The sequence below is a fragment of the Archocentrus centrarchus genome, chromosome 3, assembly GCF_007364275.1.
Source record: "Archocentrus centrarchus isolate MPI-CPG fArcCen1 chromosome 3, fArcCen1, whole genome shotgun sequence".
Classification (NCBI taxonomy): Eukaryota; Metazoa; Chordata; class Actinopteri; order Cichliformes; family Cichlidae; genus Archocentrus; species Archocentrus centrarchus.
Genome location: NC_044348.1, coordinates 35788459 through 35816093, shown reverse-complemented (window position 1 = coordinate 35816093; position 27635 = coordinate 35788459). Strand labels below are relative to the sequence as shown.

The 27635-nt window shown below is 47.7% G+C and overlaps 3 protein-coding genes across 4 annotated transcripts; 1 reads left to right on the top strand and 2 right to left on the bottom strand.

The window, feature by feature from the left end:
- Positions 1-1122: 1122 nt before the first annotated feature.
- On the bottom strand, positions 1123-14167 carry katnb1 (katanin p80 (WD repeat containing) subunit B 1). Its single transcript, XM_030726501.1, has 20 exons — positions 14011-14167; positions 12338-12450; positions 12115-12245; positions 11171-11288; positions 9726-9826; positions 9592-9633; positions 9031-9114; positions 8360-8475; positions 7708-7779; positions 7483-7633; positions 7203-7396; positions 6365-6513; positions 5877-5927; positions 5537-5601; positions 4766-4984; positions 4524-4673; positions 4110-4186; positions 3831-3905; positions 3354-3470; positions 1123-1774 (listed from the first exon to the last, which is right to left on the bottom strand). Exons 2-20 carry the CDS (start codon positions 12384-12386, stop codon positions 1633-1635), a joined length of 2103 nt encoding a protein of 700 aa, XP_030582361.1. The 5' UTR covers positions 12387-12450; positions 14011-14167; the 3' UTR covers positions 1123-1632.
- A 69-nt stretch (positions 14168-14236) lies between these two features.
- Positions 14237-17716, top strand: cog8 (component of oligomeric golgi complex 8). The gene is made up of 5 exons (XM_030726502.1): positions 14237-14741; positions 15282-15489; positions 15727-16551; positions 16651-16819; positions 16962-17716. The coding sequence occupies exons 1-5, from the start codon at positions 14302-14304 to the stop codon at positions 17243-17245; spliced, it is 1926 nt and encodes a 641-aa protein (XP_030582362.1). The 5' UTR covers positions 14237-14301; the 3' UTR covers positions 17246-17716.
- Positions 17717-17732: 16 nt separating this feature from the next.
- On the bottom strand, positions 17733-26908 carry nob1 (NIN1 (RPN12) binding protein 1 homolog). 2 transcript variants are annotated; one of them, XM_030726503.1, is made up of 10 exons: positions 26818-26908; positions 25676-25808; positions 25461-25594; positions 24680-24751; positions 24468-24596; positions 21040-21198; positions 19946-20191; positions 19670-19767; positions 19365-19509; positions 17733-19161 (listed from the first exon to the last, which is right to left on the bottom strand). In XM_030726503.1, the coding sequence occupies exons 1-10, from the start codon at positions 26890-26892 to the stop codon at positions 18892-18894; spliced, it is 1461 nt and encodes a 486-aa protein (XP_030582363.1). In that variant the 5' UTR covers positions 26893-26908; the 3' UTR covers positions 17733-18891. The 2 variants fall into 2 exon arrangements, with proteins under 2 accessions (XP_030582363.1, XP_030582364.1); XM_030726504.1 differs by lacking the exon at positions 21040-21198 and having other exon boundaries at positions 17735-19161.
- Positions 26909-27635: the final 727 nt, after the last annotated feature.

Below are 27635 nucleotides of genomic sequence, written 5' to 3'. Positions count from 1 at the left end.
AAAAAACTGGACTTTGAGGTTCTTCAGGTTTCACCTCTCATCCAAAAGGGTTCTTCAGTTCTAACAGGTGACAGGAGTCCCAGGTATTTAAGCTCTAGTGGGGTTGTCACCTTGGAAGTGGTCCTGAGTGTTGCTGACTAACCCTAAAGTGTGTGCGGGTTTAATTTCATGGGAAGGGATCTGTGTTCCAGGTGGACACAGATGGCCTCCTTTGCTCCTCTAGAAGTAAAGCTGCTGACAGCTGTGGGTGAGAGGTGAAACCTCTGGAAGGACCTCAAAGTCCAGTTTTCTTCAGAGCACTTTAGATGCTGTGACCTGGATGGCTGAGAACCTGCACAGACCACGCTGTGCTCGAGCTTTGGTACTCTCCCCCCTTTGTTTCCCAGCCCTTTCTTTCAGCTGTTTGTGGGTCTCTCTGCCCTCAGTTTGTAAGTGAAAATGAAGCTCTGAGGTCAGGTGGTCGACTCGACTGTTGCTGAAGATGGTGGGTCCTGGGATACTTTCACAGTATGTTAGAAGCACTGCCCAGCTAATGTTGCTGCATCTGAGCAGAGTCCATCTGTCTTTAAACACAGAGCTTCCCTGGCTTTTTCTTTTGGTCTAATCTGACCGGGTTTTCCTTTAATGTTGTTTATTTCCTGCGATCAGTCACCGCTTTCAGGCCCGTTGGTGTTGCTGAGCTCACTGTATATTCCTTCTGGGAATCCTTGCTGTCTCTCACCAACCCTGTACCTGCTGACCAGCCTGAGCCTATGAAATACTGAAATGATTAACAAGTTTTTTTTAAACCTTTAACCCTGAAAGTCTGTATCTGTATCTTCACTAAACAATTTTAAATAACCTGATCATATACAGAAGCAAAAGAACAAATTGCCCAAATGCTCATGACCTCTGACCTCTTCCATTCTGACAGATATTCAAATGTATGAAAGTCTTGACATGTGTGCAGACCACCTGACTTTGCATGCTGAGCTCAGACGTTCACACACGGCTCCAAACACACATGTTGCATTTGAGTTCTGCAGAAAATCTGGGACCTCAGAGCTTCTTCAGTCGTGCACATTTATCATTTTAAATAGGCAATCTTCATATTTCACTCTCCTGTTAAAAAAAAGTCTTCACTTTATTTCCAACAGCTGTCTTTATTTAAATAAACAACATGAACACAGGAAGGCTGAACAGTAGAAAAGTGTGCAGTGTGAGCTGGTGTGTTTGAGGTCCTGCTGCTCACAGCGACTTTGCACAAACGTGTTGCTGGTTTACGAGATTAAACGCAGAGACTCGGACGTGGTCGAGCTTCAGGGCGGTTTCTCAGTTTTCAGCTGATTGGCTCTTCACTCCGGCCTTTCATGAGCACTCATGCTGCGAGCACTTTTTAAACATTCAAACCTCTTGACGGCACATCACCGCCAACATCTGCGATTTCCCACCGAGAACCGAGACGCCGATTCCTCCACAGCTGAAGTTTGATTTCTCCTCTTCCTCTGATTCTGAGGAAGACTGAAGGAGTCTAATGTCTTCTGAATCAAAGCATGTCTTCCTCTGTGACGGAGGTCTCCGGAGGGTCTGTGTCATAACAAAAGGACGCACAAAGCGCAGGTGCTGCAGGTCGGCCGATCTGCGGCGGCGTCCTCAGGGCGAGTCGTCGAGCGGCGCCATGAGCAGCTGCAGCTCCTTGAAGGCGCTGCCGTGACGGCCGACCTGCGCCGCCTTGTTCTTGGCGATGTTGCTCAGGTTCTTCAGCTGCTTGCAGCACACTCGACACTTGTGGTGTCTGCAAACACAAAAACATCGTCACATGACCGTCTGTGGGTTTGTCACATCTGTTTCCCTTCAGTGAAGGTAAGCAGCTCCTTCAGCATCGCCGCCTGCATGTTCATGAGGTTCAGCTTTGAAGCCTCGACCTGAGCACCTGAGACCCGTCAGGAAAGCGTTACCTGAGGTCACAGAGTGAGCGGTGGGCTCATTTTATACAATCAGACGACCTTCTGCCGCTACATGAGTCGCCCCCTGCTGGGCATTACACAAAATACCTTAAACCTGCAGTTTAGCACTGGCTTTGCTGTCAGACCTGGAAACCAAGTCCATCTTTTATATACAGTATGTGGCTGGATAGTCAGATTTCCTCATCTGCTTTTTCCTGATCACTGTTCCTTGGAGATAAAGGAAAGCCGGGAAGGACAACTGAGGAAGAGGAGCGCGGTGCTCAAAGAATCTGACTCCACAATCATGTGGCAGCGGGTGGTGGTGCTGATGTGGGTCTGCGGGGTGAAACAACCTGCGCAGAGATTACCTTAAAGCACTAATGTGTCTGCTGCAGTGAGATCAGCTCCTGGCTTTATTCAAAAAACCAGCAGAACTGATGGAACCTGAACTGCTCTGAACATTAAAGTCACTGATCATCGTAATGAAGACGGTGATACCAAACACACGTTCTTCACACGGCAGCAGACGTTCTCAGAGCGGGGGTTCAGGTTATGGCAGGAAACAGAAATCACTGATGAACATGACATGCATCTCTGACAGATGACGTGCTGCTATGAATTATGGGACATCTTTACTGCGTCTCCTCAGTATGATGGTCGCACTGACTTCAGGGTCACCGCAGGAAGTTCAGAACCTTCCTAAAAACTGACTGACAGTCCAATAATTAGCTTTGCTTATGAAGTTTCCCGGTCATGAGGTCTGAATACAAAGGAAAGGTGGTTCCTCCTTCAGGAGAGGAGACACCGGAGCATCCTTAATGAAAGGAAAGGACTCACAACAAACGATCAACATAACTGACATGTCACACACACTGTAAACCCTGCTGCGTTCTCCATCTTATACCACACCTGACTGCCCTAATCTCCTTTGAGATCAATAAAGTATCCACCCACCCACTTTTCTGAGCCTTCATCTTTTATATTTCATTTCAGGAAAATTGTAAATTATAATTGAACTGCGAGAGTCAGATTCTTTTCCTACGTCCTCACGAGTCCTTCAGTGCTTTCCTTCACCTGATGTTGTTTAACTAACACAGATGACACCTGCTGGACAGCACCTAAATTGCAGCTGTGCACAAACTACTGTTCCTGTTCTTCTACCTGCACTGAGGAAGTTTAAACCAGCTTTAAATATGCACTAAATAGCTTTTAAATATGAACTGAACGCCTCCGGTGAAAGATGCACCCGGCTTTTCAAAAGAACATTTTCTCATGAATCATTTGAAACGTCTGATCTGAGTCTGACTGAAAACAGGAGACATGGAAACCCATCCGGCTGAGGAGGGTTCAGACCTTCGGTCTGCAACACCCCTTTAAAAACCTCCCACAGAGTGGGAGGTGGACTTACGATCTCACACACAGACTCACCGCTCCTCTCGTGTGATGTCGACCCCGACGGACGGCGTGGCCTTCAGAGTGTCAGAGATCAGCGTCCAGAAGTGCTTCATGACGAGCCTCAGAGACGTGCAGCCGGTCTGCATGTAGCTGAGGAAACGCACAGAGCAGGAAGCTGATTGGATGATTGAAGTTTCTCTACAGACCACATCCGTCTGTCTCACACACACACACAGCCTAAGGACCCTTTGAGATGTGGGCTGGAGGAGAACTGGAGAGCTGCTCTCCCTCCTGAGCTGCCTCAGGTGACCGAAGTTATTTAAGGTCAGAGGTCAGAGTTTGATTCACTTTGAGAGGATGAAATTGTCTCTGACGTGAACTCAGCCATCCTAAAACCCCTCTGGGTTAGGTTTAGGGCAGCCATTATCTAAATGGCTTCCTTTTAATTTGGGACATATAAAGATGATTTGCTGACCCCGCCCCCTCGCCATCGCACTGACACTCGCTCACCTCTCGTATTTGCTCTGCAGCAGTTTGTCGAGCTGAGGCAGGATGGTCACGCACACGTCCAGCTTCCACAAAGAGCTGAAACAACAACATGTTTTTACCATTTACTGCAGATCAAAATAAAACCTCAGCATTTAGAAAACGGACCGCAGCATTCATGACGGCGCAGACCGATGGTTTCCAGAACAGACTCACTGAGGGGCTGGAATTATCATTTTGTCCATTAACTCCAGTGTAAATAAAAATCAAATGTAAATATGCACGTGTGTGTGTTGGACTCACGGCTGGAGGTTGATGATGTTCAGGATGTCCACAACGATGGACAGATCATTCATGGAGACAGCGGTGTCCAGAGCCATCTGCACACAACAAAAACTTTTTCAAATAACTTTATTAACACTAACTGAAAACCACAGACCTCAGTTATTAACTTCATGCTTTTACTGAGTGGATGTGACAGCTGAGGCCTCCATGAGTCGCAGATCTGTTACAATTTAACAAAAAGCTGTGAGACAAAGATCCTGCACTCAGGTGAAGGTGGCGTTCAACAGCACGGATCAGTGCCTTAAATCCAGTCCAACAATTTTAGTTTAACTACAACCATCACTGAGTTTTGCAGCTGCACCTGTATAAATAGCCACAACTTTCACACACGGGTGTGCACGAGGCTGAAGAGCTGAGATGTGAAGCTCTCACCTTGATGTCCTCTCGGGCCCACATGGCTCGGACCGTCTGCAGGTTCTTATGTCGGCTGCTCAGCATCACACACATGGTGTCGTGACCCTTCCTGATCTGGGTCAGGGCCTCTTCGTCGTTCAGAGCTGCGGATCTGCTGCTGGGCGAAGACTGACCGACGACACACACGCAGCTTTATTTGTATCGTGAACGCTCAGCAAACGAGTGTCACGAGAATCTACAAACAGATGGCGTGCACTCACGGGCAGGAAGTCGGCCACGTTCAGTCCGATGGGCTCGTTCCTGGTGCTCGGGATGATTTTAGGTTCCGGTTTCGTCTTGGCTGTGGTGAAGGGGGGCTGGGTGGAGGCGGGGGGAGCGGAGGACGCCGTGCCCGCAGCTGGAGGAGCCGGACGCTTTGCAGAGGAGACGACCGTAGGCTCCACCCTCTGCACGGGAGTGGAGGAGGCCAGCGGAGGAGCCTTTAAAACAACGAACGCGTGGAGTTATTACAGATTTGATGCTTATTTCAGTTTGACTCGAGTTTTTTGTTATTCAGTTTTCATTGTTTCTGTCAGCTTTGGTCTTTTAACTGTTTTAATTTAGCACAATATTCATTTCTTTGGCTGATTCTGATGAAATCCTGCTACAGAAGATCAAACATAATCTAAACTTCAGTCTGCAGCTGTCAGTGAAAACTGTTAACGAGAAACAAACAATTATAAAATCAGGATTAAATTCTCTGAAACAACTTTGGAATAAAGTTTAAGGGAATATTTCAGGCAGAGCTGAAGCTTCCTCTCCTTCTCTGTCCTACAGACACCCACACCCACACCCACAGTGGGACTACTTAAAGATCTGAGCTGGTTTTGGTTCATTCATCTGCTGAGAAGGAAAAATCCTGGTTGGAGGATACTTTGAGCTGAACAGCAGGTATCTGCTCTGATGGGGTCACTCCCTTCCTTGTTCTCTGTCCTGTGTCCTTGTTTCCTTTCTGTGTTTCCTCACAGACTGAAGCTGCTGCGTTCACTGACCTGCTGTTTGGCTGGAAAAGGAGATATCACGTCCTTCAGCTGCCGGCCGATTGCCAAAATGGACTCTGAGAGGAAGAAGAAACCATCAGTGAGCAGCTGAGAAACCTACACAGCAACACAAAGTGTGCAACACAGGAGCTGAAGCGACACCTCAGACATCAGGTACTGTGTCTCCATCACACCTTCGTCCAGTTCTTTAAACTTGAAACGTGCTCAGTGTTGAACACCTTAAAAACTGATTAACTGTCTCGAGATCGGTCCAAAATAAACAGACTTCCTCTTCTATAAAGTCAAACAGCACCTGATGCCTCACAGAAGCACGGCGCTGTGCCGGACTCACCGTCCTCCGGAGGAGCGGGGAACGGCTCGGACATCTTAGGAGGAGTGCGAGCTGGAAGAGAGGAGAGCGAGGAGCTCAGACTCACACAGAGAAAAATAAACTACGACGTCATCGAGACAAAGGCAACTCAGAGCAATGAGACGATGAAAGAGCCAACGTCTCATCCAGAGCGTGAATATTTATGCCAAACTCATCAGATCATCTTGTGTGTGGAGGTAACCTGGTGTTTCTGTTTGTGTTACAGTGTGTAAGAGTCGAACTGACTTTGACCTTTCAAACATGACCGGCTCGGCACCCTGAGGCTGGATGAGGTTAGACTGACGTAGATGGGCGGAGACTCGCTGCAGGTGGTCCCACAGGTGTTGTTGCAGTGACGATTCACTCAGGATACTTTTTCATTCACAGATCTGGTTGTGTATCTAACCCTCATACGGTGTCATGTATGCATGTATACAACAACTGAGCCGCGATGCTCTGGGTCCACCTACAGATGGCGTTCTTTGGCTGGAAGATCGCCTTGTAGTCTTCGGCGTTGTGGATCTCGGCCGACGACAGCTTCTCTTCCGCCTCGTCCTCACTGGGGCTCCGCCTCTCACCTTCGGGGCTCCGCCTATCAGAATCTGAACGGTGCTTGACCCTGATGACATCATAATGACACAGGTTTGTTTGGTTTTTTTGCATAATAATCCAGTGAAATGTTTACTTTGCTTTTATTAAAGCACCTGGAAGCTTGTTTAAAGCTTTTGTGTGTGTGTTTGTGTGTCTGCAGTTTTTCCTGCAGGTAAAATGAAAATCACCTGAACTCTGATCACTTCTCTGTAAGCAGGTTTTCTTTGTGTAAGTGGGTTTAACTCAAGTGTGAACATCAAATGTCCATAAAAAGCTTTTATCACGCTGACGTGTGCAGCGCCTCCACAGTTTTATCTTAGACATATTACATAAATATATGTAATATGTAAATTTAATACAAACTCTCCAAACGAAGATTTCAATCAGAAAATTACAAATGAATAAAAAAATGTAAAAACCAGCTGCAGCTGTCATGGACTGCACTGCAGCTAAAGCACTAAAAGCATTTAAATACATTTTATACTTTTTTAAGGTGCTAAAGTCGATGTCGATATTGCGGTAAACGCTCCGAGTGTGCGTGGTTAGTAAGAATAGATCTCTCCTCGGTGGAAGCCCAAAAATGTTTTCAGTAGGCAGGAAAAACTTTGCTTAATGCTGCTTCCTGTTTCTTCCTGCAGGACCTACATGTGACCTTCAGCTGTCTAAGCCGGCCTCAGAGAGGGTTAGGGTCCTCTGCTGCTGTTCAGCCTGCCGTACCTCTGTGAGCCGCAGGTGGTCGTGGGTCTCTCGTAGCTCTTTCGCAGTGCCGTTCCTTTGGGATCTTTCTTCGGCTCTGTGAGCGGCTGGCTGTCCTGGATGACGCCCTGGATCGCAGCACCGCCGCTCTTCTTCACCCTCTTCAGATCGACCACATAAGATGACACACTGGACAGCTGGTGAGACACACCGATCTGACGGGCAGCGAGGAGAACAAAGATAAGAAGTACCCCAAACTCCTGCACGGTACTGTTACTGAGCAGTGGGCGGAGCTACGCACCAGTTGCTGGTTGCAGACAGCGAGGTCAGAAACCCTCCCCCAGCCCACCAGCACCACGTCGAAGCAGCGGTCGGGCTCCCAGCCGAAGACCCGCAAAGAGTCCGTGGCCCCGCTGTACAGGCAGGAGCCGTCCGGGCTAAAACACACACACCTGAACCACAAGCACAGGGGTCAGAGGTCAGCGGTCAGACTCCAATACCATGCCACTGCAGTGGGAAAACTCACCTGACCGGAGTCGTGTCACCCTCCAACGAGCCGATCATCGTAAACTTCTCCAGATCCCAAAGCTTGATGGACCTGCAGGAAACGAGGTGGCGACGCACACACACACACACACACACACACACACACACACACACACACACACACACACACACACACACACACACGGTAAATGAGGGTAGAGGAGTGAAAAAGAGGAGAAAACAGAGGGGGGTGGAAGAGGATGTTTCTCAGTGCATCATGAATAATGAATGTAAAGTGTTTATATAACATATAAAATAGTGTTTATATAAAAACTAAACAAAAAGCAGCTGGAGCTGAATACTGGTCGGACTTGTATTCCTCTCTCTGGTCGCACCAAAATTAAAGAACTTTTGGGGGAACAACTACAAAAAGTGAGTGAAGATTTCTTCTCCCATCTACTTTTACTTAGAAATGTGGTGACACGGGGACGACTATGAGAGCAACAAAGGTGAAAGGTCAAACTGAGCAACAAATAATAAAATATCGATGGCAGTCAGAGAGGGATCCTCAGCTGACGATTCATCCTGCTGATGAACAAACAAGCGGGACAGAAAACAGGAGGAGCTGCAAACACCGATTCACTGACTTCAATCACGCGCCGCTCCCTGCAGCAGCGGTGGCGGCGGCGTACCTGTCGGAGCTGCCGGACGCCAGCAGGTACTCGTTGGGGTGGAACTGGACGATGTTGACGGGCCCGGTGTGAGACTTGAACTCTGTGATGGTTTTCCCCTGAGCCAGGTCCCACAGCTGATGGAGACAAGAGGACAGAGCTGAGGACAGACAGGACGAGGCGGTGGCAGAGCGAGATCCTTCCTCTAACGTCCACACAGAGCAGAGCTCAAACCCGTGTCCTTCAGATGGATTTTATTACACGATGTTCTGAGTTTACAGACCAGAAACACGAGTGTCCAAATGTCCCGAGACGCTCAATAACAGCCAAACACCAGACCGCTGCAGCCCCGTGTGAAATCTCACTAATTCATGTTGATCTTCTGATGATTTACTTGCTGAACTTGATTCTCCATCAATAGTTTTACTTTCCAAATTAAACTCTTTCCAACCATGAGTGAGATCTACGATGTGCTCCGAATCAAAAACGAAAATGAAGTAAAACGAGTCATTTTTACTTCCCCGGCTTTCTTTCATATAATAAAAGTCCCTTTGGATTCCTAAAGGTTTCCTCAGCATCTACTGTTAAAGAAGATGGAGCCAGCAAATAATCCTTAAATGTAATTTAATACCAGGTGAAGCTAAAAAAGAAAAAAAAAAAAAAAAAAAAGCAGCCTGTGGGTCAGTTCGTACCTTGACGGTGCAGTCGTCGCTCGCTGATGCCAACCACTTCCCGTCGGGACTGAAGGCCAGACTCCTCACGGCCTGAGTGTGACCCTGCGACACAAACGCAGCACGGATCACCTGTTTGCCATCAAGGCTTTTATTCTGAAATAAACCTTCTGTTCTTTTACGGAGGGCTCACAGTCAACAGATTACTCTGAGATCCACTCTTTGGAGACAAATGTCTGAATGCAGAGTGGAGTTTAAAGTCTGTCATGAAGCTGAAAATAATCAGGTTTCCAGACAGAGCTGTTTCCAGGTCAGACTGAAGCAGATTAGATTTTAACTGCTTTGCGTAAAAGGTCAGATTCAGGTCATCACAGGCACGTTTAACCAAATCAACCTGCAGCCACCTGTTAGAAATGTGCTTTGGTTTCTCATCGCTGACTGAAGCGCAGTGAAAGAGTCAGGAGGGCTTTGCCTGCACTCTGTGGGATCCTCCACTCTAACAGCAGAAACATGGTTTGGGTTCAGTCTGAAACAAACGACGAGTGCTCTTTGGGACGGTTTCAGCACCGTAACAGCTCTTACCTTATACCTGAACACGTAGCCCTTCCTCCGCACGTCCCACAGCTGACAGCAGTCACATGTTCAAGAAGAAAAGGCATGTTCATTAATGAGGGTTATGACTACAAAGATGTTCTCACACATGAAAACACACCTACCTTAATGTTTGTGTCCATGGAGCTGGAGGCCAGGAAGTCTCCGAACGGATGGAAGCCCAGACTGGTGATGTTGGCTTTGTGTCCCATCAGAGTCCTTAAAACTGAGGACAGGAAGCAGCACGGTCACATCTTTGCATCTTCTTCTGACTGTAGTATAATTTTTAAATGAACCAGCTGCAGACGCATTAAAGCCATGCTGCATGTTGGGGACTGACAGACATTCAGAGACAGAGAGCCTGATGGTGAACAGTAGGGGGGCGCTCTATCTCTGCCCCTGTTAGAGGCAGCGCTTCAGTTCTGATCTCTGCGCTGGCTGCGGAGTTCAAACATCTCCCTGTTCTGTCAGTTGTTTTGTTTAAATAAAATAAATACAAATCATAATGATAATAATACACAAAATGACATCTAACTAACATCTATAGGACTCGTTCTGCTCTCCAGCTTCAGTGAGATTCACATGTTTGAGCGACCCGCTCAGAGGCCTCTTTTCCACCGACCAGGTGCCGGTGCCAGTATTTGAACTGTTCAGCGGTTTTTCCACCGCGAACACATTTGGTGCTGATCAGGTTCAACTCGGCCCCGCAAGCTAGCTGGTCTTGAACCAAGAACGCGTGACGAAGGGCGTGTCGTCTCAACTGCTACTTTCCCACCGCCGAGGAGCCGGTGCCAGTGCTGGTTTCAATGAACCAGCGAAACGCTTAAGAACGGGCCCGCGTTCCCACCGCGTTTCTGTGAACTGCTCCTTTACGTATGAGTGTGGGCGGGTCCTTGTCTGGACACGAAGCCGAAGCGCACAAACGTGGGAGAACACGCTCCCCTTTCTGTGCTGCAAATACGTTTTAGGGTCCAAACCAAACTACTGCAGCATCTGTGTGCAGCACAGAGGGAAACACAGACAGCGATTAGAGCAAGACGACAAGTACGCACTTTGTGTCCTTTTATCTGCGATATGAACTGATACAAAGCAGCAAGTTCAGCCTTAGAGCCCAACCTAATTCACAGCCGTGAAAATCACTTGTCTCATGTAATACACATGTAATATGGTAGAAAACTGGATGTTGAGACGGCAGAGTCACGCCCTGCTGCTGCCTTCGTCACGCGTCCTTGGTTCGAGACCAGCTAGTTTGCGGGGCCGGAGTTGAACCCGTTTTTCGGCCGAGCACCGAGTGCTTCTGCGGTGGAAAACCCGCCTAACGGTTCAAATAAAGGCACCGGCTCCAGAACCCTGTTGGTGGGAAAGAGGCTAACAAACTTTTCTACCGCTGTTTCACTGCATGGTGTGTATTACATGAGAAAAGCAAAGCGATTTTCACGTCACCCTTAGAAGACAAATGTTGCCCACCCCTGACCTAAATTGTGTGTGCAGCTGTGTGTGCAGTTTGTGTTTGTGTGTGAAGTCTTGGAACCACTCAGAGTTCAGAGATGGCGAACAAACTGAGCCTTACTCTTGGCAGCCTCCAGGTCCCAGACTCGTATCGATCCGGACTGCGACCCGGCCACCACCTGCTCCTCCGACATGTTGAACTGGATACACTCCACTGGGTTCTTGTGACCAGTCAAACTCTGAGAGAAAACACACAGAGTTAAACACACATCCTCAGAACCATCCACCCTCCCCGTCAGTCACAGAGACTCACACTAAAAATGAAGCTGATAAGATCAGCTGAGGACACCACAGGCTTATACAGTAGTGACCTGTCACTCACAGGATAAGCCAGTCCTCCATCTCCTGCTTAATCTTCCTTCTGAACACTAATAAATCCATAAATTCCAAAATGAACTGCATGTTTTATTCAGCAAGACCTGAGCTATGACCATCCTTTATGTATCACATATCTCGGTGTGCTCCACACACCGTGAGAGGCCAGCCAGGTCACGCACAGTTGGAGGAAGATGGCGAACAGCGGCAGGGATACACGAGTCAGCTTATATCCCATGAAGAGAACCATGTTTTTCATTAATCCAATAATCAGAAAACTAATTAATATAAAAGTAAGATCAAAGCTAGAGGTGGTGACTGAACAGAGGGAGGTGTGGGCATCAGCCCCTCAGCCCCCCCTCAGCAGATGACCCCCCCTCCCTGAGCCTGGTTCTGCTGGAGGTTTCTTCCTGTTAAAGGGAGTTTTTCCTTCCCACTGTCACCAAGTGCTGCTCATAGGGGGTCGTTCTGACTGTTGGGTTTTCTCTGTATTATTGTAGGGCCTTTACCTACAATATAAAGTACCTTGAGGCAACTGTTTGTTGTGATCTGACGCTATTTAAATAAAATTGAATTGAATTGAATCGTGACTGGGACACGACAGGTAAGCAGCAGGTAATGGATGGATTTCATGTTTCAAGCCTAAAAAAACCTTCACAGAAAGGGAGGTCTGCAGCGAGGAGGTCTCACCATGATGCAGTTGGCCTTGCTGACGGCCCAGATGTTGACCCTGCAGTCCTCTCCTCCTGTGGCCAGCAGGCGGCCCGAGCTTTTCCCCAGAGCCAGACAGGAAACGGAGCTGGAATGAGCCTCAAACTCCTCTGTACAGCAACACGGGAGGGACAAATTCAGGTCAGGCCGCGCTGCCGGACAAGAAGGGTGTGATAATCGTCTGAATAATGTTTGTACTCACGCAGGCGCCATGCAATCTTGGTGGTGCTGGCGGCAGCCATACTGGTCATATTGGGAGACTGGCTGCTATGTCTGGACCCCGGCTGAGGTTAATTCATTTAGCGCGTCAAACACCTGCAGGAACACAATGTAGTGATGTTCAAAAAGTCCTTACTGTAAAGTTCTGTCTTTAAAATAGTTTAAAACCTTCTAAAATTTACTAAAGCATCAACAAAATGTGAAGAAACAATAACAATGACTTCAGTCCACAACATCTGTGTACTGTGGTGAAGAGATATCAGCTGAAGTCAAAACAGGGCCAGGCTGTACTTTCATGTGATACCATTTTGTACCAGAAGATGGCCAGTGAGTCGATGTGACCTTTATTTAACCAGGTACGTTATTAAGAACAAATACAATGGTGACCTGGAGAAAAGCCAAAGCTTCTATCTACAGTTAGAAACTGCAGTAAACAAACTGCTGGCACTTCAGGCACATTTGAATTACAGGACTTTTACTTTCTTCCTCTGGGATTTTATTTTCATGGTTATTTTTCAGCCCTTCTTGCAGAAACTGCAGAAACACTTATTAAATATCCCTTTAAGTCACTGTGCAGGACTTTGCTTTGAATAAATGTACTTCTACTGAAGAAAAAGACCTGAATACCTTTTCCACAAAGTATGATGTAGTAACCAAGTTCCTCCATTAAACTCTGGAGGTGTATGCAGGTAAGTATTTTATACCTGTTTAACCAAACTCTCATCTCCATCTTAGAATGAGTACGAATCCAGCCAGAACGACCTCTGAACTCTGTGAGACAGCTGATGGCTGTGGATACTGTTCAGTAACGATGATCAGCAAATAGATCAGTGCTAATAAAACTATAACTTTGGGCCACACATGACAAAAATACTGTTATTATTTTCACATCCTGGTCATTTTGACTCCAATAAATGTTTTTATTCAGTCTAATAAAGAAAATATTTAAGTTTTTATATTATAAATACGCTGGATTTTATAAATGAACATACATACTTGTCTTTTAATATCATGTGAGTTCTATTAACGTCTGTTATTAAAGGCCTTCTTCATTTTAGCAGCATTTACTGCAGTAACAGGAGCCTCAAACATGGGATACATATTATCATCATCATCAACATCCACCGAGCCTTTATTCCTGCCGGGGCCGAAACCGCGGATCATATTTATGAGCGATTAAAAACAAAAATCCAAACTCCGTGAAAATCTTCGTCCGTTGAGCGTCTGCAGACTGAAACTTTCCGTTTTTGGAAACCATGTTTGATCATTTTTATTTGCGTCATCAGAAACAGGCTGCTGGAAACCAGCCGACAGCCGCGCTGATGGTCCGAGGATCGGATGAGTTCAGATGTTTGCTGTCCTGGAGCTTCAGCTAACTTCAGCTAATCTGATTAAGCTCTTCGTTAAGATCATTAATCTGCAGACGGGCTCCGTTCAGACCGGCAGCCCGACATTAAACACCAAAGGAGCTCCGTCTGCTCCTCACATTACTCAGTTACGTCTGACTCCGTGACAGGTGGTGACCTGACCGGCCCGCCGTCACCGAGCTCCTGACTAAATTTAGGCGAACGCTGAGGCCGGTCCGCGGCGTAAGCAGCGGCGGCTTCCCGCCGGAGCAGTGAACGAGGACACGCAGCCTACCGTCGGGCGGCTTACCTCCGTTTGTCGGCTGCGGCCGGTCAGCGGTGGACAGCCTGCAGCTGATCCGATGATGCGGCGGCAGAAACCCGCAGACGGTCCCGGTGCTGCTCGTCTGCAGCTTAGCAACTGAACAACACCTCACTTCCGCTAACGTCACTACGTTTTTTAAAAACAACTTTATGAGCAACGATGACGTGACCCGTCATGACGCAGTTACCCCTCGCCGCTGAAATCAATATAGATGATTATTCCGGTCCCTGCCGGCCGGTGGCGGTAATACACCTTTAGGCTGTTTGCCACGTGTGAATGATCGAAAGAAGAAGAGGAAGCAGGAAGTGTTGGTCGGTCCGGTTTGTTTGTTTAGAGAAACGCAGCCGTCCGGCAGTCTGTGACACCGGGACCCTGTCGCGACGCTCCATGGCGGCGGTGGACGTGGAGGATGAGAGCATCCTGGCATCCATCTTCAGGGACAGCTTCCCGGACAGCTGGAGGGAGAACCCGGACTTCGCGGCCTACCTGTCGGAGCTCAGCAGCTTCGGGGTGGAGAAGCTGGGCCGGGAGCCGGAGCGGCTGGCGGAGGAGCGGGCTCAGATCCTGCAGCAGACCCGTGAGCTGGCCTTCTCCAACTACCAGACCTTCATCCGCACCGCCGACTGCACCGAGCACATCTACCGGGACTTCGGCCGTGTGGAGAGCAGCGTGTCCCGGCTGCTGGACAAGCTGCCCCGCTTCGGGGAGAGATGCAGGTCGGTGCTCCCGGTGGAGGAGGGTTCACTTTCAACTGGAACAAAATCACTCCGTAAAAACACGAAACAGCCAACCCCGAATTAAACATGAAAATAACGATTAATCTGATGCGCTTTTTTTTTCTCCCGATTATTCGATTAATTTGCGGTCTTTAAAACCCCAGAAGTGTTTTTTACTGCAAGTTTAAAGCTACCAGGTCATTTAAAAGCACGGGATGAAAACTCAGATTCATTTTCTCTCAACTAACCGGCAGCTTGTCAGAGCTCCAAGTAGAAGTAAAACCCATTTATAGCAGTGTGGTTAATAACTGACTGTAGTATTACAACCTGCATGTAAGTACAATAAAAACGGAGGCTGCAGCTGCTCTCTCTGATCAGCTGCTGCACATTTTCTCGATTATTCGAGCAATTTTATGGTCTCCTGATATTCACTGCAGTGTAATTTAACACAATGAGTGTTAATGACAGATAACCAGTATCAAATGTGTTCTTACTTATTGTTGTGCTTTCTCTGTGCTTTGGGGGCCTGTTTGTTTTTAGGGGTTTCATGAAGGAGGCGGAGGAGATCGGAGTGAGCCGTCGGATGAACAGCCTCACGCTGAACCGCCACACAGAGATCCTGGAGATTTTAGAGATCCCTCAGCTCATGGATACCTGCGTCCGGAACGGCTACTACGAGGAGGCCCTGGAGCTGGCGGCATATGTCAAGAGGCTGGAGAAAAAGCACTCATCGCTGCCCGTCATCCAGGTGAGATGATGGAGACCAAAAACAGTGTGTTTGGATTTTTAATCGCTCTGTGGAGGACATTTTCCACTCATTTTACTTTCCCCATTAAGCTATTAACTGAAAAAAGAGCAGGTTAATTAAGCTCCAGATTTTGGAAAAAGGAAACAAATACAGAAGTTGCTTTATTATCATCTCAGTCTGCAGGAACTATTTAGAACCTGTATGGGTCCTCTAACCTTTGACCTTCTCTGTCTTCAGGGTATCGTGCATGAAGTGCGTCAGTCCGCTCAGCTGATGCTCAACCAGCTGTTGCAGCAGCTTCGCAGCAACTCCCAGCTTCCCGTGTGCCTCCGTGTCATCGGTTACCTGCGGCGCATGGACGTGTTTACGGAGGCGGAGCTGCGGGTGAAGTTCCTGCAGGCTCGTGGCACCTGGCTGCACTCCATCCTTGCCGCCGTCCCCGAAGACGACGCCTACTTCCACATCACCAAGACCATCGAGGCCTGCAGAGTGCACCTGTTTGACATCATCACCCAGTACAGAGCCATCTTCTCTGACGAGGACCCGCTGGTGCCCCCCACCGCTGGGCTCGTGGCTGTGAACGAGGGTGCCATCTTCCACGGCTGGGTGGTGCAGAAGGTGGCGGAGTTCCTGGAGACCTTAGAGAGGGACCTACAGCGGGGGGTGGGGAGCCGCCTGGACTCCCTGCTGGGTCAGTGCATGTACTTCGGTTTGTCCTTCAGCAGGGTGGGGGCGGACTTCCGCGGGCAGCTGGCACCCATGTTCCAGCGGGTGGCAGTGGACACGTTCCGAGGGGCCGTGCAGGAGGCGGTGGAAAAGTTCCAGGAGGACATGAACCTGTACACGCTCATCGCCCTGCCCTCGGTGCTGGGGGGAACCATCCCCTCTGTGGCACCTGCCCCGCAGCCTGGCACCCTGCAGCCCCCCATGTCCCTGCTGGACTTCCAGCCACTCGCCTGCTTCCTCAACAACATCCTGACTGCCTTCAACGATCTCCGGCTCTGCTGCCCCAGTGGAGTGGTAGAGGGTGTCACCAAGTGCCTCGAGGAAGCCTTGAAGATGGTAAGCAGTTGGATCATTGGTGTAATCCAGATTAAAGTCTGACTGATGCTGGATTACCTGGTGTTTATGGTCTCATTTTTGTTTGCGTTTTTTAATCAGGTGACTCGTCAGATTCTGGTGTTTCACCGGGCGGAGGAGACGGCCTTCAGCAGCCAGGAGAAGGAGCTGTTTGTGCAGTTCTGCTGCGCATATGCTGAAGACCTGGTGCCGTTCCTAAACCGCTGCCTGCAGGTCCTATTTCCTCCGGCTCAGCTCGCTCTCATTCTGGGTGAGGACTCGCAGCAACATGGAAAACAATGGATGACTGATGATGGTTAAAATCGTTTTTCACGTTTCTGCCTGAGCAGCAGAGTCCGGTTGGCTTACGGAGTTTTGTGTGCGTCTGAGACTCGTGTTCTCCATCTCTGCAGGTGTTCCTCCCACTCAGCTGCACAGGTACGGCAGTCTGGGCTCCATCGACCTCGCTGCGGTTCTCGAGCCTCTGGCCTTCGTGCTTCCTCAGAAGGAGACCCCGTTGCCTTCGCTGCCGCTGCCAGAGGTCGATGTTGCGGCCGAACTGGGTAGGCTGACATTTGAGGCGGAGCCCAAAGAACCAGCGGCAGATCCAGACCCGACATTGACCCGGTCTAGCCTCAGAGACTCAGAGCCGAAACAGGACGAGGATCGGGTGATGGCCTCCGTCAACACTAAATGATTAATATTTTTCTATGTGTAAAAAAAAGGCTTTAATGGTCTCATTTCTTATTTAAAGGTTTACTCACCAGTTTGGAAAGAAAACGTTTGTTAGTCTTTAATGACCCGTTTTCCATCGATGAGGGGATCCACCTGATTCTAGCTTTTTTTTTCTGTACTTTAAGGAGGAAAAACATAGTTTCTATTTCCTGTTACTGTGTCGGGGGCGCTGTTAGCACAGCCCGCTTTAGCCGTCCCTGTTCTGTACTTTCTCCTGAGTCTTGGTCTCCTTTGCGTCACAACTGAGCGCCTTTTTGCTGATGCAGCTGGGAGTTGTAGTCCATCTACGGTGTCTGATTTATTTGGTGGATTTCTTTAAATATGTTTAAGGGTTACCTGAGAATGTGTCTGTACTCTGAAATAATGCAAACAGATTCACTCTGATGTCACACTCAAAGATTTAATGGAAATCAATAAAGATACAATATTCTGATGAGTCAGTGTCATACTTAAAGGACTACACAGTTCCCCACCAGTGTTTCCAAACCATCCATCAGTTTCTGAGCAGATCTCCACGTCTGGAATATCTGAAGTTAAACTCCAGGCTCTCCACCTTGGAAGCGAGGCAGGGCCTGGTTCGTACTTGGATGGGAGACTTTCGCTCTGAAGTTCAGGATTTTGGATGTTTTTGCTTATTTATGTACCCACAGCTGATCTTTGCCTGGTCACTCAATCTTTCTGAACCCCAGCGTCTTACTTCCTGTTTAAATAAAGGTTTCTTTGCTCATGCTCCACCTCTGCGCCGGTTTTTGTGTCATCTTACTGTCAGACAGCGATGCTGTGTTACCATAGAAACAGTGGAGATTTCTAGCACAATAATTCTCCGTCATCGTGCGGGTCGCCACGAGCCAAAGTTATTCTAAGTCAGGGGTGTCAAACATGAGGCCCCGGGGCCAGAAGGAGCCCACTGAAGGGTCATGTTTGGCCCGGTGGACATCAGCATCACAGTACAGAAAACGTCGAGTCAAAATTATTTCTCCATCTCATAAAGATGGACCGACTCGAGGTGAGAATGAGAGACATTTTCTGACATTTTAACGCAGCATTCATGCTTCTGTGTTAGAGCCTCGCTGCACCTGAAAACCCTTCTGAAAGCCGCCACCATAACCTGACGTGACCTCTGCAGAAATGAACCTTTTTAACCTTTAATGTAATTTATTCTTCGGTCCTTTCCATAAGAAATGATGAGCAACCTGTAATAAACTGGAGCTGGTATTCTTCAGGGGCGTCCACGCAGGAAGTGATCTGCTCATCATGCATCGCGTTGTAGTTGATGGTTGGTTGCCTAGGTAACCTAATGTATTTACCATCTTATGCCAGTCAGTCATTGGCAGTCACTTCCCTCGGCTCACTTCGAGTCGCCAGCAGTCGCCGAATATCACTGAATTTTTCACGTTGCTACGCCGCCGCTCGTCTCTTCTGGTGTGGACGCCCCTTTAGAAGTGCAGTGGATCCTTGTGTCTTGGATGTCTGAGTGTCCATGCACGCACCAGCAGGTGGTCTGCAGACTGTGCCTAATTATCTGGAGACCCGATGAACAGATGAATGATTTGGAAAATGACGATGTGGTCCTTTAATTTGAACACGTGATCTGAGTCCCTGCCGTCTTCATTTCTTCTTGACAAACTTCCTGCGGGCAGCGTTGGGGTTGGCTCGCCGCCTGCCGGCGCCACACTGGCTGTCTCTGATCTGCAGGTTGGCGGCTCGGCTGTAGATGTCGTTCTCACAGAACGGCGACGCTCCGGCCACGTAGTCCGGGTTGAAGACGTCGGTCTTCTGTCGAGCCTTTCGGGACAGCCTCTGCTGGGGGAAGCGCTGGTCCTCCACCAGGTGGGGGTTGGAGGAGTGTTTCCCCCCATGAGGCAGAGGCAGCGAGTGCTGAAACACAACACAAGAGGGTTTAAGACCTGATACAGAAAACCTTAGACCTGAAAGAGGGTGGAGCTTATCCACCTGACTCAAACTGGGCAGACAGGCAGAACTGAAAGGGAAGCGGTCGACAGACAGCAGCAGAAATGGCGGCTATAAGAGATTTGCACTGCAGTGTGACGTGTTCGTGATAATGAAGTGCTGCGTCTCACCCGGAGCCCTCGGGGGTTCAGCACTTTGGGGTTTTTGGAGAAATGCATCTGCATGCTGCCGTCCTCCTTCAGCGTCACCGCCAGCTTCTTCAGAGTCCTGTTCCCGCAGTGAGGACAGAAAACTTTGTTCATGTCGCCCGTCGTCCTGGAATTTAAACAATTAACAGGGAAAAATCCGTTATTTTAGACCGCCTGTAAAAACGTGTTCGTCTCATGGATTCTATTCGTTTACTTTTTATTTTATTTTTGTTTATTGTATTTTGTTTGTATTTGAATGTATTCGAGCAGGTTTTCGATTTGCTCACTTGAAGCAGGCGTGACATCTCAGGATGTGGTTCCTCGCCTGTTTGATCACCATCCCGTTCACCGAGAGGACGTGAAGTCCGATCTGAATGAGAACGTTCTGGAAAACAGACGAGAACTTTTTCAGCAGTTGAATCCAAACACCTGAACGCATCATTACCTGAATGCAGGTAATCAAGCTTAAAACATTAAAATACGTCACAGTTCAGACAGCTGACCAATCAGGAGGGAGAGACTTACAGAAGGTGAAAAACAGTGACTGCGCGCTCCTCCGTTACCTGCATGGCGAAGTCGGTGGTCAGACACCCAACTTTGACATCAGCTGGAGCCGTCCAATCAGCAGAGTCCATCTTCACTTGTTTGATGTTACTGGGAGTGATCCATCCTCCTCCATCATCGCTGTCATCATTCTCTTTGTCATCTTCATCTTCAGGCTCGTTCTCTTTGTTCTCGTCCTCCGATTGGTCCTCTGACACCCTTTGCTCCGCCCGCTCCTCTGTCTGTGCTGAGACACCGCCCTCTTTCTGTAAACACACATCTGCTTCTTTAAGGCCACTGATCAGTGTGAACTGCTCAGGTACCAGATCACTTTTCTCTGTAGTTAGTAATCTATATATTCTATTTCTCAAATTATTCTATTTGTAAATATCTTTTAATATTAAAAACAAAAAAGGCAGCTTGCACTGCAGGGACCTCAGTTCATGTTTCACATGAGAAGAATGACAATAAATCTCTTTGAATCATCATCATCACCATCATCACCATCAGGACACAGAGGAGTTTAACCCCAACTGTTTTCTTCACTCAAGGTAAGAAATTCTACATTTAGGACTCATTTAGGAATCTGACGTCGCTGCAGGTGCCCGATGAGAGGACATTAAGGATGGGCATGATTTTCAAAAGGCATTAATTATAAACAAAAATAATAAATCAGACGAGTTCTGCAGCTATTTTTTGTCTTGAAATGTGTATCAGCGTGAGCGGTAAGACGTGTGTGTTCTGAGTGCAGACGTTTCTGTACACACAGGAGAATCATGGTACACCCAGAGACACCTACACCCATCAGGAAGTCCTTTAAATATGTAAATGAGGTCCACTGCAGCAGGAGTGTGTAACGAGTCCGTCACTAAACACCTGATTTATCACAGGTTTTTCTACTCTTTGGTCTGCGTGATGTCATAGAGAGGAGATATTCCTAATATGGTCATCTCAGGCACACAAGCCCCACCCACGTGCTGTTCATTTCTTCTGTTTCAAAGGAGGAGGAGCTAAAACAGTTTGTTTCAGATGGAGGATGAACTGAGGCCCAGAATAACCTCAACAAGGATTATTTTGGACTGTGAATCATGCAAAGCTGCTCCGGGAGACTCACCAGTAAACCCAGCAGCGCGTCGTCGAAGGTCGGCAGCGGCTCCCTCCAGAAGTGGAAGCTGTTGAACTCGTCGCTGTCCGACTTCGTCCGCGTGTCCGACTCTGTCCGCGTGACAGTTTGTTTCTCTTCGGCGTTCGATTTTAAAACCTCCGCCGGACCCTGACAGAGCAGCAGCCATAACAGACACACAGTGTTTGCCCAGATGTTAATAACATGGTGCCTAATTCCAAACATCCATCCACCTGTCCATCACCTGCCACTTATCCAGTGCCGGGGGCAGCAGTCTAAACAGAGGCATTGGGACAGTCCTCTCCCCAGCCACTTCCTCCAGGGGAAACTGAGGAGTTTCCAGACCAGCTGAGAGAAGTGTGTGTCCTGGTTCTGTCCCAGGGCCTCCTGGTGAAACAGCTCACCTAGGAGGGTCCTGGAGGTATCCTAGTCAGATGCCTGAACCACGTCAACTGGCTCCTTTCAATGTGGAGGAGCAGCAACCTCTGCTGGGCCCTGACAGAGCAAGGTGCACCTCCACCTTAGGTGGAGGGTTCTACGCACCCCTGTGATCCCAGGAGCTATGCAGTTGGACTAAGAAGCAATTCAGGAGGCCCCTATGGAAAGACCAAGGGACCAGTTTACCTGGCCTGGGATAGGGTAACTGGGGCCCCACTCTGGAGCCAGGCCTGGGGGGCTGCTCAAGGGAGAGTGCCCAGAGGCCAGGCCGAGCCCATCGGGCCCAACGAGGCCCATCCCGAAAGAGCCATATGGGTCCATCCTCCTGTGGGACCAGCACCGGCAGGAGGACTGCAGGGGTTCGGTGTGGTCAGGAGCCGAAGCCTGGCGGTCCGAACCCCGGTTACTAAAACTGGCCATAAGAATGTAGGAGTCCAAACCAGTTCCACGTGTTTTCACAGGAAAAAGAAAAACAAGGCCAAAACTCCCACACAGACACGAACTGCTGGGCTCAGAGCTGGAAGCTCATCATTGGCTGGTTTCACAGATGCAGCTCAGAGTGTGTCTGCCATGATTTTATTCATTACCTCAACTTCTGCTCCGTAACCTGTAGTCTCAAAGCAGTCGAGCCCGTCCTCAAGAGGCAGAACCGGTTTCATCAGTGGAAATCACAATTAGTGTAACATCTGAGTTTCTAACCATGATGGAGAACCACGAGATTCAGGAAGCTGGTTATCGAGAATCCCTGTAATACACGGCAGAAAGGTTCTGAGCATTACAAATATCCGTGCAAACGCAGGCATTCCTGAGAGTCAGTGAGCAGCTACAAGGAGCATCACAAAGGTCTGTGAGATGGTGAGGCAGGTCCAGGTGATTCATGTGTGTCACATCATAAATACAGCACGATAGAAAAGGTCTGAGGAAAATGGAGCTGAACATAAGCTCCAAAACGACATCTGAATAAAGTTGAATTGTGTATTTTAAGGGATGATTCACAATTAAACATTTTCCAAAGTGTACAAAGAAAATGTTTTTTATGACATTTAATTTCATTTACATTTAAGTTCTTTGGTGTTTTAATATAATAGGAAGCATTAAAAACTATGGAACCCCACAAGGGTTAGGGTTAGAAAAAAAAAAAAGATGTACTTTTGCGAGCTCTTGTAAAACTTTTTAATTTTAGGCCGTGCGCTTCCGCATTAATCTTGACACGGCAGCGTCCATCAGGACGTTGAAAGGATCGGTGAGAGATTGCAGCAAAATTGATAATTCAGCGGTTCCTGTTGGCCGTAACCAAAACTGTACCAACATGAAGGAATGAACCTGACTGACTGTCTCGCCATCACTGCCTCACTGATCGCCACAAACACACACTGCTGCCCCGCCCCCTTCTCCTCTCAGCCACTCAGCTCATAAACAACTACAGTGATGTAGGACACACACCTGTTTATGTATATCATATATATTCATAAATAAAAGCTCAAGCTGTGTGTGTGTGTGTGTGTGTGTGTGTTTGTGTAAAAGCACATCTCCTGTTTTCTGTTCCTCCCATGTGAACGTCTACTGCATGTACACAAAATGTACCTCCACACCGTACACAGTGGCAGTGGAGCGATGTGTCATCTGAATAGCCAGTTTTGTGCCACAAAGTGATTTCCTGCCCAAAACATTCTTTCTGGTATTTATATTGTTGTAAATGACTTGCGGGCCTATAATCTGTCAAACATCATCTCTTATGAATGATATCAATTCATTTTAAGTCATAAAGAACATTTCTGTCACATGGTAGAAGCTGCAGTCAGTTTTTGGCAAAGTGACTTTCATATATTCTTTATTAATAAGGGTAAAAATTATCATTGACATTAAAAATGTCTTTTTACCTGAGAGATCTGTCAAGATAGCATTACAGTTCTAGAGTAGCCATAAAGGACTGGATTGATTATATTGTAGATACAATAACGCAGAGTCATAAATATATTTGCAAACCAAGTCATTTCTTCACTTTTATATATAAGCCCTTCATAAATCCTGTGCACCAGTATATTTACCAAATCACTTTTTGACACCCAAACCTGAAAACTCTGCTGTCACCGTGTTTTGTGTGCATAGAGCACTCGTACGCTGTGGCATCGCCCGAACCTCGATTCGTCCTTCTAGCGATTTTTGAGACAGCCAACAGCGAGTGTTGTTACACAAAAGTCGGCAACAGTGCCGCTGATCACCACATTACGCACAAAGATACGGGCCAGCATCCATGAAAATAGGCCAGGAACATGTAGAATAAAATCCATCATCGTTTTCTGCGGTTTACTGTGTACAGTTTCCATTTTTGGAACAATGTTTCCACTTCTTGTTGAATTTATCTCCGGCTGCTTTCCACACCTGCTGCGCTGCACTCACAGCTTGTTCCTGTCTAATATCATCAGTAGAGTCATTTTGTGAATCGATGATGGATTATTTTAGAGAATTCAATGAGGCCTTTGAACTGATCTGCCAGACCTGAGGCCATATCCCTGCAGACCACCTAATGGTGCAGTGGTGTGGATGCCTCGGCGCTCAAATTACACAGACCGACCGACATTTTCTAACTATTTGAAAAGCGTACGCTGGGTGTTACCCCCCTCCCTCCTGTCGTACGCTTTGGAAAAAGTCGATAATTGTGAATCATCCCTAAGAAAGAATAAAGAAATGACATAAATAATATTTTTGAACCTGCTGAACCGAGTCTGGGATTTCTGATCACTGTCACAGTTTCTGACGCTCAGCAGTGACCCAGAGCGATCAGGAGACCAGTTTGGATTCCTGATTCAAATATTTTAGAATTACAAGGAAATGATGTGATGTGAACCTTTCTGTAATGAATCTGATTTCATTACAGTGCTGTGCAGCAAAATCCTGATCCAGCCCCCCCATGACCCTGAACCGGACAAGTGGAAGATGGATGGAAGGACTACAACATCGAGGTGTGTATTTTTTCCCACCAGTAAGCCCAGCAGCTCGTCGTCGATGGGCGGCAGCGGCTCCCTCCAGAACTGGAAGCTGTTGAACTCGTCGGTCGTGTTTGGCGTCTTCTCTTCTGTCTGCTGGATGTTCGAACCGTCTGCGGGTTTCTGAGGACACAAACGCACAAACTGACGTGATGCAGACTCACTGCACGCCAACCTGACGGCTGAAACGAGCACGTGTCTCTCACCTTGGAGGGTAAGTGGAACCCTGCGACGTTCACCGGAGTCTCCGGGTGGCGCTGTGTGCTCTGAATGTTAACCTGGAATAGAAAATATCCAGTGGTGATGATCTGTGTTTAGAAGCAGGCAAAAGTTAAAGTTAACCACCTACAGGTAACTGCGACGGTGGCTTCAGCCTTTCACAATAAGACCGCCCCATTATCCAGCTTCATCTTCTAAAAGCTCTCAGAGTTCCAGGTGAGCTGGATGAGTTAACAAGTTTTTAGGCTGTCAAGGTCACCAGAATTAATCATTAGTTATTATTAATCTCTGGCTCTCTTCCACAGTGTGTCTTTTGTCCTGCCCCCCCCCTCCCTGAGCCTGGTTCTGATGGACGTTTCTTCCTGTTAAAGGGAGTTTTTCCTTCCCACTGTCACCAAGTGCTGCTCACAGGGGGTCGTTTGACTGTTGGCTTTTCTCTGTAATTATCGTAGGGTCTTTACCTACGATATAAAGCGCCTTACTGGATCTCTGCTAGATGTCAATCTTGTGTTTGGACCTAGAGTTGGGAGTGTTCAGAGTGGGGGGGTGGGAGTGAGGGGGTTAGGGAGAAACTAGCTTACATTTTCTTCTTGTTTTTCCTCTTTGTGACTACTGCTTTTTCAGTGTTCTATTGATTAATATTGTATGTCAAGCTGTTAAAATTCAATAAAGAAAGTTGAAATAAAGCACCTTGAGGTGACTGTCTCTTGTGATTTGGTGCTATATAAATAAAATTGAACTGAATGTCAGCAGGTGTGCTGCAGGTACCTTAACCTCCGGCTCTTTCCTCAGGTGCTGCACGCCCACGTGCTCCAGCTCCAGCTGGTAGGTCAGAGCCAGGACTTTGATGTCGGTGGCTGAGAGGCTCGGATAGTCTCCGGTCTTTTTGGAGAACTCCGTCACTGAACACAGACGAGAACATTAACACACCTGTAAACGGGTTTGGAGGCAGGAAGGACTGAGGTGGCCTCAGGACGGGTTACCGTGTCTGATGTGCTCCGGGTGCGGCTCCCTGAAGTGGAGCTGGTACGGCAGGAAGGCCAGACTCCTCCTTGTGGGCTTGTCTCTGATCTCGTCCACCACATCTTTCAGAGTGTAGATGTTCCTGCCGATTTCCTGCCAACACGGTGAGACAACATCAGGAACCTTCACGTTTCAGAGTTTTGATCCACGTTCATCCGAAATTTAAGGTGTCAGAAATTCTCATTAAAGCTTCAGTGCATCTTTATTTTATTTATGAAGACTTTAAAAACAGACCAAAACCTGCACATACACATTTAAACTTCCTCAAGTAGACTGAGGACTGCCGTGAACTCCTGGTCCGGGTCTCCTGTCTCTGGACTACATTACAGCTCCGGTGTTGTGCCAAAAAGTGATTGCCAGAAAATGATTACCCATATTTAAACTGTTGTAAATGACTTGCTGACCTATAATCTGTGAAAAATATGTCAAACATATCTCTCGTGAATGATATCAAGTCATTTTGAGTAAGAAACAACATTTCTGTCACAACGTAGAAGCTGCAATCAGTTTTTGGCAGCGACTTTTATATATTCTTTATTTATCAGGGTAAAAACTGTGATTGGTCAGATTTTAAAGAGAAATCTGTTCAAGAGGGCAGCAGAAATCAGAACAAATATGACATTACACTCTATAAAGATATTTTAAGTGACCAAAGAGGACTGGATTTATTATAATGTACGTGCAATAATGCAGAGTCATAAACATACTTGAATAACAGGTCATTTCTTCATGTTATATTTAAGCCCTTCATGAATCCTTTTGACTACACTCTCTTCACCAATATAAGCAAAGACATTACACATAAAAGCACATAGAAACATCAAAAATCACTTTCTGGCAGACGATCACTTTTTGGCACAACACCGGGACCAGCTTAACACCGTAACCTCAAATTTATTCATCCATCCGAGCGTCTCTGTGACGGCAGAGGAAGATCCGGGTCCTCGGATTGTTCTGGGAGACCTGCTGGCCTCCACCTCCCCACAGAACTCCACTCGCTCCCCGGCCCACCTCGCTGATATCTCCGGCCCCTGCAGCCCCTCTCCTGGGTCACCCTCACCCTTACAGCCCGGTCCACCTGGATCAGGACGGACGGTCTCACCTGAAGAGGAGCCTTCTTCAAAAACGCTCCCGCATCCGCGACAACATGCTCCACCAGGGCCGCCGCCATCTTCATGTGACGATCGGCAAGGGGAACGACCAATCAGAAGGCAGAAAGAAGCCTCGTGACACGTTGAAGCCGAAAACACATCATCAATGTGGGGAATTTGACAACTCAATAATTAAAGTTATTTTTAAAAAGGTTTTATTGATTTATGTTCTGTCTCGTTGTGTAATTCATAGTTTACGTTAAGTTGTTTCATTTGTTCTTTCGTTTAACAGTCCAATCAGACTTCAAGCTTTTAAAAGATTTTTAAAATCCATGTAAAATCTGTATTGAGACATAAAGGAGAAATTATAAAATAAAAAATGAATAAAGAAAAACATCATCAGAACAGGGGCGCAGTGGTTAGCACTGCTGCCTCACAGTTAGAATAACATCTGGAAGGTCTGGGTTCGATTCCACCTTGGCCCAGGCCTCTCCCTCTCTCTGTGTGGAGTTTGCATGTTCTCCCCGTGCTTGCGTGGGTTTCCTCCCACATTCCAAAGACATGCACTCACTGGGGTTAGGTTAATTGGTTACACTAAATTGGTGCTCCCATTCACACCATAGGTGTGAATGGGAGCGTGAGTGTGAAAGGTTGCTTGTCTCTCTCTGTGTTGGCCCTGCGACAGGCTAGCGACCTGTTCAGGGGGTACCCTGCCTCTCGCCCTATGACAGCTGGGATAGGCTCCAGCCCCCCCGCGCGACCCTGAACAGGATGAGCGGAATCATCAGATTCATGGATCATGGATCATCAGAACAGGCTGAGGATCACG

Coding starts and splice junctions, on each gene's coding strand:
- katnb1 (XM_030726501.1), bottom strand. CDS start 12,386: ATGACCAGTATGGCTGCCGCCAGCACCACCAAGATTGCATGGCGCCTG. Junction 8,476..9,030: donor GCGACGACTGCACCGTCAAG/GTACGAACTGAC, acceptor TGTCTCCATCAG/CTGTGGGACCTGGCTCAGGG. Junction 7,634..7,707: donor GGTGACACGACTCCGGTCAG/GTGAGTTTTCCC, acceptor CTTGTGGTTCAG/GTGTGTGTGTTTTAGCCCGG.
- cog8 (XM_030726502.1), top strand. CDS start 14,302: ATGATCGAAAGAAGAAGAGGAAGCAGGAAGTGTTGGTCGGTCCGGTTT. Junction 14,742..15,281: donor CGCTTCGGGGAGAGATGCAG/GTCGGTGCTCCC, acceptor GTTTGTTTTTAG/GGGTTTCATGAAGGAGGCGG. Junction 16,820..16,961: donor TCAGCTCGCTCTCATTCTGG/GTGAGGACTCGC, acceptor CCATCTCTGCAG/GTGTTCCTCCCACTCAGCTG.
- nob1 (XM_030726503.1), bottom strand. CDS start 26,892: ATGAAGATGGCGGCGGCCCTGGTGGAGCATGTTGTCGCGGATGCGGGA. Junction 19,768..19,945: donor CCACCGACTTCGCCATGCAG/GTAACGGAGGAG, acceptor TCTGTTTTCCAG/AACGTTCTCATTCAGATCGG. Junction 19,510..19,669: donor AGATGTCACGCCTGCTTCAA/GTGAGCAAATCG, acceptor TTTAAATTCCAG/GACGACGGGCGACATGAACA.